The sequence below is a fragment of the Barbus barbus genome, assembly GCF_936440315.1.
Source record: "Barbus barbus genome assembly, chromosome: 24".
In the NCBI taxonomy this organism is placed as follows: domain Eukaryota; kingdom Metazoa; phylum Chordata; class Actinopteri; order Cypriniformes; family Cyprinidae; genus Barbus; species Barbus barbus.
In genome coordinates this window covers 18561670-18572034 of record NC_136752.1, presented here as the reverse complement: position 1 = coordinate 18572034, position 10365 = coordinate 18561670, and the positions used below count along the sequence as shown (strand labels likewise).

At 35.5% G+C, this 10365-nt stretch overlaps 1 protein-coding gene across 2 annotated transcripts in view; it reads right to left on the bottom strand.

The window, feature by feature from the left end:
• Positions 1 to 949: 949 nt before the first annotated feature.
• Positions 950 to 10365, bottom strand: part of LOC306843622 (lysophospholipid acyltransferase 2-like) — a 28026-nt gene continuing 18610 nt past the window's right edge. For both annotated transcript variants that reach the window (XM_079375199.1, XM_079375198.1), the window contains 10 exons: positions 9311 to 9406; positions 9166 to 9221; positions 7258 to 7312; positions 6845 to 7028; positions 5433 to 5625; positions 4374 to 4477; positions 4227 to 4291; positions 3354 to 3486; positions 2298 to 2449; positions 950 to 2197 (listed from right to left, as the gene is read on the bottom strand). In XM_079375199.1, coding sequence (XP_079231325.1) covers positions 2041 to 2197; positions 2298 to 2449; positions 3354 to 3486; positions 4227 to 4291; positions 4374 to 4477; positions 5433 to 5625; positions 6845 to 7028; positions 7258 to 7312; positions 9166 to 9221; positions 9311 to 9406 — 1195 coding nt within the window. In that variant the 3' untranslated portion in view covers positions 950 to 2040. The remainder of the gene's footprint in view (positions 2198 to 2297; positions 2450 to 3353; positions 3487 to 4226; positions 4292 to 4373; positions 4478 to 5432; positions 5626 to 6844; positions 7029 to 7257; positions 7313 to 9165; positions 9222 to 9310; positions 9407 to 10365) is intronic.

Here is a 10365-nt window from a genome sequence, read left to right as displayed (position 1 = left end):
AGCGCGTGACGTCACGCCTCACTCAGATCAGCACATGATGAAAACAGGTGAGAGCTGACAGTAGGCTATATATGGGGAGTGATACTACATTACACGGCATGTGTAGTCATTTTTTATTGTAGAATATTTAATCTTGTGTATTTCATCCTGTAACTTAGTTGCCTTTCCTAGGGCAACAGAACAGTCTATGAACGTTTCTTCAACTAGCATACAGTATTGTATGGAAACCTCGCCCTGTGGCCTTTTAGATAATAAAATTAAATAAATTAAACAGGCTACTTTTCACATGTTACTTCCACAAGATGTGTTTTAAATCATTCTGCGATGGATGTTTTGCTACTGTTCTATATTTTATGTACCCTAAATACACACATTTGCTTGTTTTGTCATAATTTGACCAAAAATAAACACATTTTTGCATTATCTGACTAAATTAAAGGTTGTAAAGATTGTTCATAGTGTGATTTTTAACATCTCAATACATATCAAGCGTTTCCCTCATATCTCCAAAGTAGAAAAGTATGCAAACTTCTGAAGAAACTTTATTATACTATAACAGAATCTAAAAAATAATTAACAATAATAAGCAATAATTATCTATTAATGTTAATAATATCTAAATAAATGTATACTTCTTGGATGAAAGAAAGAAAGAAGTTGGGAAAAAATGGCTGTTTGGACATAAATGTGCCTGTAGTGGAAGTAACATCCCTATAATGTAATGTCAGCAAGATCAAGTACTTATTTGTATCTGTAGTGGCACAAAGTGCACAGTTTATGTCTGCAGAGTAAAGGGCAGATGTTCATCCAGGTCGAGGCATGTGAGAATGCGGGAGGCTAAATTACCAATGTGTTTCAAACATTTCACTGCTGAGTAATGAATGTGTAACTGTACTGTGCACATTACCTTTACAAAATGGTTAATCAGAAGACAAACAGACCACAAAGTAGTAGTAAAAAGACCTTTTTTAATCACATAATTTGCAAAAAACAAATGTTCCAGATCCACACAGAGAACATGTTTCGAACAAATCCAGTAGACATCCTCTACAATTTCATACACCTTTAACACAAACATCAGCTTCATTTCCAACCCTAAGCAGGCCAAACCTTGAAGCTGACAGAGGCCATACAAAATGTGCATTACTGTGCATACAGAATCACCACCTGCCTGACTTGCATAAGTCATGCAGTTAACAGTACTTTCCATTTTTTTGCTGGATGTTACTCAAACATTCCACTACTTGCCAACATTGGATTAGTCTAAGAAATACTTTTGTTTATGAGAAAAGAATCTCTGGTCTTTAGATTGTAATGTATTATGTGTAACTTTCAGCATTTTATGTGAAGACTACATGGACGAGACGCTACAACAGACCATAACAAACATAACATGACAAAGGGCCAAGAGCCCAGTTTTTAATGGCCCAGCCATGGAATCAAATCTTAATTCAGTCTTTGTGACTTAAAAAAACAACTTGTCTTAAATTTTTTGGACATTATTTAAAGTTTCTTTTGCAAAGAATTCCTCCATCCTTTGATCTTCTTTCCTTTTTTCCAATAACGTTATTATTTTTCCTGTTAGTTTAGTTAGTCATATTTATTTTTACCCCTACCACATTAATAATTTTTGCTTTCACATATAATATTGCCAGCTTTCTGCAAGTGGTATTGGCCTTGTCCCTTGCAAGAAAATCCTATTTACAGCCCATTACAAGACCACCAGATTAGAACATTAATACTTGCTGTGACAAGTTGAATTACAAAGGCAAGGTCAGATAATTCTATACAACACTGTTTCTTGGCAATAAAACTCCTCTTATACCAGTCAGATTTGATTCCATCATCTCAAATCACTGTCCAATCCCAGTACCACTATACTGAGCCAAGGGATGACTTACTCTATCAGTCCAGACAGAGGCTGGTTGGTTGGTTTATTAGTGAGCTTTAGTTTATCTGACTCTCTTCATGTGTGGCTGGAGAATAGGTACATTTGCCCAGTCTGTGAGTGTATAGAAGATTGATAAGGTGTTCCAGGACTCATGTGGCTTTTTGTTTCTGGTTGCTGTTGCTGTCTGTGCTCTCCAGACCTGGTTGTACAGCAGGCTGTTGCTCTTTCAGCCGCAGGTGGCGTGGTTTCACAGGCAACGCGATGGCCAGCAGTATACAGCCTATGTGGATGCAGAAGTACCTTGACCTACAAAGTGATGGAGACAGTAGAATGTCAATTCATGAATGAAGAAAAAAAAAAAAAAAGTTATGCATTTTCACTGTCTATTTTTGTTTGTCCTGCCCACCTGTAGAACTTGAGCGAGGGACCCACAGAAAGCAGAACAAAGGGAACCACTGTGTAACAAATGGCAATCTGTGTAGCCGCCCATGTGATGACATCATACACAAACTTGAGAGCTGGAGAACCCAAGAAGTACGGTCTTACATTGTGTCTCACCTGAAGGAGAATAGGGAACGTGACATTAAAAAAAGGGAGGAATAACAACTAACCACCCTCAGAATCCCAAGCACTGATATTCATGAAGTATTATTTTTTTCAGGGAAACATTAGTGATTCCAAACAATGTAAATGTAAAAAATATTTTTTTTTTAAATTATAGATCGATCGATAGATATTTCAACCGTTAACGATAAGTCTTAAAAAGTAAATATTCCGCAATCTGACCATTTAATAAATATTTATATCAAAGCACATTTTAAATCTAATGTATTCATTTTAATCTAAATTCTTTTAAAATATATATATTTTGCTATATAAATAATGACGAAACAGTTCAGCAAACACCTGAGAAAAATTAGAACAGTTGTACCATTCAATAAATAGGCTCTGTCTGTGTGAGAACAACAGAAACAATTTGGCCCTTAATGCCCAGTGTTGCATTTTTCCTATGCTTATAAAAATGGTAAATCGATGCATGTTCAAAATTTTAGGGCATGTAAGTCCTTACACAGTACTAGACACGTAGAAGTAAAATGTTTAAAAATACTTGACATGAAGTCCTTTGTGAATATGTTTAATAAACTTATTCCAAAAGTACGATGTCAGCTGATCAGCCAAATGTGTCAGATGTCAATTAAAATGCATTTTTCCCCACCCAAAATTAGGTGTTATGTAATAGCTTTATACAATTGATTAATGTCACAAGTATTATTTCATGTATTGTCTACCCTTCTTCTTTTGCCCTCTTTTTGACAGATGTCATTTACCAAAAATAAATAAATAAATAATAATAATCCCTGTGTTCTTTATGGCAAAGCAAATGACAATATTACATGAAAGGGACAGGAATATTCCCTATGTGAAGTTCATTTTATGTTTGGTAGAATATGACATCACTCACAGCTCTGGCTGCAAGAGTGATGACGATGCCAGTGAGGAAGGTGAGGTAGTAGCCTGGGTAAGCCCCATGCCACATGGCTGACAGCAGGAAGGTTGCAGCAGTGGGGTTGTAGGGACAACGTTCATAACACACCCTACAACACAACACACAGTGTCACACATAATAAATAACATACAGCAATCATACTAGTATAAAAATAAAACGAGAAAGGAAATTACATTGGCATAAGCTCCTTCTTGGCATAAGGAGCTTATGCCAAGAAATACACTTGGCATAAGATGTTAGTCTGTTTGCTTATGATGCTTATTATGTTAAAGGGTTAGTTCACCCAAAAATTACAATTCTGTCATCACTCACCCTCATGTCGTGCCAGATCCGTAAGACCTTCTATAGATTTCTATAGCTAATAAATGCTGTTCTGAACTTTCTATTCATCAAAGAATCCTAAAAATATATATATATATATATATATATATATATATATATATATATATATATATATATATATATATATATATATATATATATATATATATAATAGTTTCAACAAAAATATTAAGCAGCACAAATGACTTCAACATGACTATAATAAGAAATGTTTCTTGAGAAGAAAATCAGCATATCAGAATGATTTCTGAAGGATCATGTGACACTGAAGACTGGAATGCTGAAATTCAGCTTTGTCATCATAAAAATAAATTACATTTTTAAACATGTTAAAGTGGAAAATTATTTTAAACGGTAACGTTTTGATTAAATACATGTAGCCTTGGCAAATACAAAAGACTGCTTTCAAAAGGATTCAAAATCTTACAGACCCCAGACATTTGAATGGTAGTGTACAATAGCAAGATGTGCTCTTCCTGTTCTTACCTTTTAAGCCAATGTGCTGTTTGAATGTTCCAGTTATCCAGGAATACCTTAAAGCTGGTGGCAAGCTGAAAATATAAGTTTACTGATTATAACACTTCCGATTCACTCAGAGGGGGGAAAAAACAACGTAACAGCATCTGAACTGACCTCTATATTCATGATCCTGAGGTTGGAAATGAGATCCCATCGAGGCAAACCATTACTGTCGTAGCCATTAAATCCAAATCCTGCTGCGTTATTGATGGCATCAGCTATTTAGAAAGACAGCATGAGTGTCAAGATACTCACATCAGAAACAATAAATGTTATGAAACCCAGAATACACAGCATCCAGTTTGTTTCTACCTTTGTAGGTGTAAAGTGTCATAATGGAGCAAGTATGTAATTGCCAAATTAGGACTTCGGTGAATTATGAAAATACTTGATGTAGGGTTTCATATTTCAAAGAAGCCTGTAATAAAATGTACAATAAATATTGGTAGAATTTTCTTCTTACCATGTCAAAACCTACTACATGAATTGAATATCTGCATGCAATTATTGGTCTTAGTTCCATCTTTTGTCTGAAGAGGGCAGTAAAACACAAGCCATATGGACCAAGTCTGTGTTGTGTAAGATGTTGATCCCAATTCAAATGGGTCACACAACCAGTCCTCACAACAGATGATGGATGATGCATGTGTAATTAATCATACCCGAGGTACAGCACAAACGATACTGATGGAACGTGAAAGACAAACCTACTGCTCGTGCTTGACTGAATTATTCTTTCCAGTATGGTTCAACAGACACATACAGTATATATAAAACATTAGGGGGAGAGAAAGGACAACTTGGGAATAGGAAAACAGACTGATAAAAGAAGTGTAATGCCTGTTTAAAATCAGGGGGTCACTTGTTTTTGAGGGGAATAAGACATGATCAATCTGCAAAACACTTGACTAGCCATAGATTTTATATATACACACATATACGTACATTTATCAGGCTAGTGGGCTCTTTTTCTTTCTCAGATTGATCATGTCTTATTCCCCCTCAGAAAAATAAGTGTATGATGCCCCTGCGAATGAACAAAGAAATCAAAACATGATATCCATCAACAAAGAGAAGATGAGACAAACCAATATCTTTCAATAAAGATCAAAACAAGAAAAGGAGAGAGAAATCTAGCCAGATGGGAAGAGGAGAGGCAGGAAGTCCACGCACCCAGAGTCCAAACAAAGTAGTATTTAGGCCGGGTGGTCAGCATGGACAAATACAGGTAGACCACCTGAGCATAGAAGGGCGTGGTGGCAATAAAATCATCATCAACATTACGCTCCACCGGACAGATTTTGCAGACGGAGAGGAAGACCAGCAGAGAGATGAAGCAGGTGGCCAATTTCCGGATGACCTCTGTCTGTAACAGAAATACACAAAGTGATATGAACTTGGAACAGGCCAGTCATATGCAACTTAATTTTAAATAAAACCGAGATAATATACACTACTGTTCAAAAGATTGGGGTCAGTGGATTTTTTTGAGAAATTAAAGGGATAGTTCACCCAAAAATGAAAATTCTGTCATTAATTACTCACCCTCATGTTGTTCCAAACCTTTAAGACCTTCATTCATCTTCGGAGCACAAATTAAGATATTTTTGATGAATTCCGAGAGCTCTCTGACCCTCCCATAGACAGCAAGGATCCTTACACGATTAAGGCTCAGAAACGCAGCAAGGAGATCGTTAAAATAATCCATCAGTGGTTCAACCGTAATTTTACAAAGTTATGAGAATACTTTTTGTGTGCAAAAGAAAACAAAAATAATGACTTTATTCAACAATTCGTCTCCTCCGCGTCACCCTATAGCGCCATTTTGGAGAGTATCACATACGTAAACAACGTATGCTGTTCTGTGTCAGCAGCACCGCTTTGATCCGACCATAAACAACGTATCTGCGTACGTTTCTGAGCCTTGATCGTGTAAGGATCCTTGCTGTCTACGGGAGGGTCAGAGAGCTCACGGGATGCATCAAAAATATCTTCATTTGTGTTCCAAAGATGAATGAAGGTCTTACAGTTTTGGAACGACATGAGGGTAAGTAATTAATGACAAAATTTTAATTCGTTTAATACTGTTGTTCAACAAGGAGGCATTAAATTGATAAAATATGAGTAAAGATTTCCAAAAGAATTCTATAGCAAATAAATGTTTCCAAAAGATTCCAGTAATAAATGTATATGTATATATATGTATAGGCGATCACAGTTTCCACAAACATATTAAGCAGTACAATGATGTTTTCAACATCAATAATAAGAAATTTTTCTTGAGCACCAAATCAACATTAGAATGATTTCTGAAGTATCATGGGACACACAAGACAGGAAAAATGGCTGCTGAAAATTCAGCTTCACCATCAAAGGACTAAATTACATTTTAAAACAACAAAATAGAAAACAGTTATGTTAAATTACTAATTTATTTCACAATATTACAGTTTTTACTGTATTTTTGATTGAATAAATGCATAATATCTTACCCCAAACTTTTTAATGGTAAACATTTAAGCTACTTGTGACTTGAATTGGTGTAATGTGAAGTTATAAGAAAATACAAACAACTTAAAACAAACATTTGGTGAAGGGTCGTTCAGTCTGCTCTTCCCATTGACTTTTCCTTTGGTCTCAAGGTCTCTGTGGCGATAGGGGGTGCCCTCAATGAAGGCTATGTAATCGTTATAAGAGCAGGTGGGACCAGCCAATATCCCCATGAAATTACAGTTGTAACTGAAGTACTCCAATAAACTGGGCATTCGTCTGAATAAAACACAAATCCGGAGGAAAAGTAGATTTTAGAATTGCATTAGAACAAATGTAACATCATATCTAGAAAAGAGACTTGAGATTGCAGTTTTAAATATAAAAGGCAAAGCAACTAGTTTACCACAATTACACACACACTCAATCAAAAATTACATTGCTTCATTTAATTTTGTCATTGTATTTGTCAACATTTTAATAATAATAGTCTTTTTAGTCTACATACCTTATGGCCAACAGTTTTTGACTTTGGTTAAGTTGATCTTCTTTCCTTGCCATTCCTGTAAACATGCACACCCACAATATATATCGATACCAACACCATCAATCCATAACAAACATCCCAGCCTATAGATATAAATAGTAGATAAAGCTTCAGTAAACATTCAAGGTAACTGCATGGCAAAGATGGAGCAGTATATTATTCAAAATTTGTTCTTTTTCCGTTTTCCACATTAAGAAACAGACTTGCAAGGTTTGGGTGAACTATTCCTTTAAATAGAATTTAGGAAATCATAATGTTTGCATTTGAGCACAGTGGATGTACCATACGTGCTAAAATTCTAAGCTTGTGAGTTTTTGGTCTAAGACTCCCTGGACTCTCTCCGATTTACAGAAGTAATTAGAGAGGGAAGAAATGTGCTGTAAATTGACTTGGCTCAGAGTTCATGTGGTCGACTCGTGAGTCTCCTCTGCCTCAGTTGTTTGTCTTCCTGCACGATAAAACAAGGCAGGGAGACCCAGGGAAAGTGGCTTGAATAATTGCTTGTTGTTTTATTGCCACCCTTATGCATATAACAAGACGAGCCACTTAAAATGTTTTCATTACGGTTTGTGCCCGACTCAGTGAGCAGCAGCAGTGGAGAGACAGAGCTTCACCCACAGTAAGCATCAACATGTCCGAGAGCTAGTGATGGAGGTCAGCAAGGACTTCTATGGGGGACTTTGTCCTATTAGTGTCCTACGGAGCATAGGGAATATCAATGACAGGTTATTCGGGGCAACAGGCGAGTGAAATCACTTTATAAGAGTCCTGGCAGACAGCTTACATGCAATTTATATCACAAAACAAGTAATTTTATATCACAGTAACAGAATATTTCACAATATCTGTACTGGAAATCAATGAGAATTGCTTCATATAACCATTTGATTATGTTCATGTTGATTATATTTATCTAGACTATGACGAAGACAAAAAAAAGATACGATTACTCATAACAAATGAATGGTATGTCCGACATCAGTGCAAAAAAAGCATCACGTTATGTAATATGAACTACAAAAAAACAAAAAAGTAAAACTAATAATAAAAATCAATAGTAAGGATGTAAAACTGTCACAAATAGCTAGCACATAAATTTTTTTTCAATATTATTGCTACAGGTTTCAACAACACCCATTTATAACAAATCCCTCTAGCCCTGACTTTGTGTTTTTGCATCACTCCATGGATATATCTAAAATGGCATGATGTCTGAATAAAATTACCACTAGACAGCAATAAAACTAGACTGTGTTGAGAAAATTAATGTTAAACTTGCAACAAAAAGTAAATAAAAATGTTAAAGTAAAAAAAAAAAAAAAAACTAAGACAAATTGAAAAAATAAAATAAATTAAAATTTAATTAAATTAAACAAATTACAATAAAATAAAATAAATTAAAAATTCAACAATAACTATGTGCAACACACTGACAAAATCTGATACAATGCCGCCATGGCACAGTGTAAATCGTCATATCATCCAAAACAGAGAGTAAATCTTAAGGGAATCCACTCTGTTTAGAAGAATTTCCATAACAAAGGTTTGCAGGCCAGCAGCTGAACTCAGCAGAGGACAAAGAAATAAATTAGTGATAACAGTAATAGTAAGAAGTGTGGGAAGCACACATCATAAGGGTAATCTGTCACCCTGTGGAACAATAGAGGGATGAAGAGAACGAGGGAGGCTTGTTTTCATTTGCTTTCATTTCATCCCGCTGCCTTCCATTTCTTTAATTAGTTTCTCAGGCCCTTTGGCAGCACATTTGACAATCACAACAGCAGTCGCCTGGAACAGCATCCAGAACAGAATCCCAATGCATCATTCCTGTGTGTATTCTCAACTTTAACCAAACACAGATTCACTCACCATCATGGATCTCAAAAGCAACACTGGTTATCTTCTGTGTGATGACCATCATCGGCCTGTCGGGGAGAAAAAAAAAAAGAGAAATGTGAACAGAAAACACGGACAACAAAGATGAGAAACGTCACACAGAAAGGCATATTCTTACCCCGTGAAATCTGCAGAGTACATTCCGTAATCAAAGACGTAAACCCGGGTGATTTGGCAGAAGCTTAGATAACCCAGGGCAACCACCAAACAGTATCTGCAATGTGAACCAAACAGCAGGTTTTAGATTGCAAGCCATTTCTGATGCATTAATGTACTTATGACCATTTTTCTTCAGATGTTACACATAAATTGTAGTTTTACAAGAGCTTTGATATCATGAGGGCCTTGAGGATGCCATACAGAGAATTTTATGATCCATTAAAACCCAGAAACGAGCACAAACATCATTTTTAAAAATAAGCTAACAAAGAGCTCAAAGATGTTTCCAGAAATGAACTCTCAGCGGTGATGAGGGCTTTTGATCTGCAGAGACTGAACAGCAGACTGTGTGTGTGTGTGTGTGTGTGTGTGTGTGTGTGTGTGTGTGTGTGTGTGTGCGTGTGTGGAAACATTCTTTTCTACACTAATGAATGACATTATTGCGCTCTATTCTTGTATGATGCAGAAAAAAAGGATGTGGAAATTAAAATGAAGGTAGAAGATAGAAAAAGGCACATATATTCTCAAACACACACACACAGAATTGAAACTGCTAGTGCCATATTCAGCCAATTTCATTATCGCTGATCAAGGTAAAGGCTGCGTGTGATTGCTCTGTCTGTATGGTATTTATTTTACAAGGTTCTCTTGAACACTGGATTGTCCAATTGAGGCGCATATTTAAAATGATATAAATGATGTACATAAAATGATATTAAAAAAACATTAAATGAAGATAAACTACTAAAAATTAAGATATTTATTTTTTTCCTTTGAAGAACACAGTGCCCACTGTCAAAATGTCAAAAATCTGGATATATGAGGAAGTCTAATTTTAGAAGTGTGATTTATAGACCTGGAATAGTCATGTTAATTATTAAAATCATAAAACTTCATAGGCAGTTTTTTTAAAGAATACACTATTTTGTACTACCATATGCAAACAAATTATGAATTTGTCTACAATATTCTATTTTCGAACTCTAAAATACTTTAATACTTTAAAAATATGTT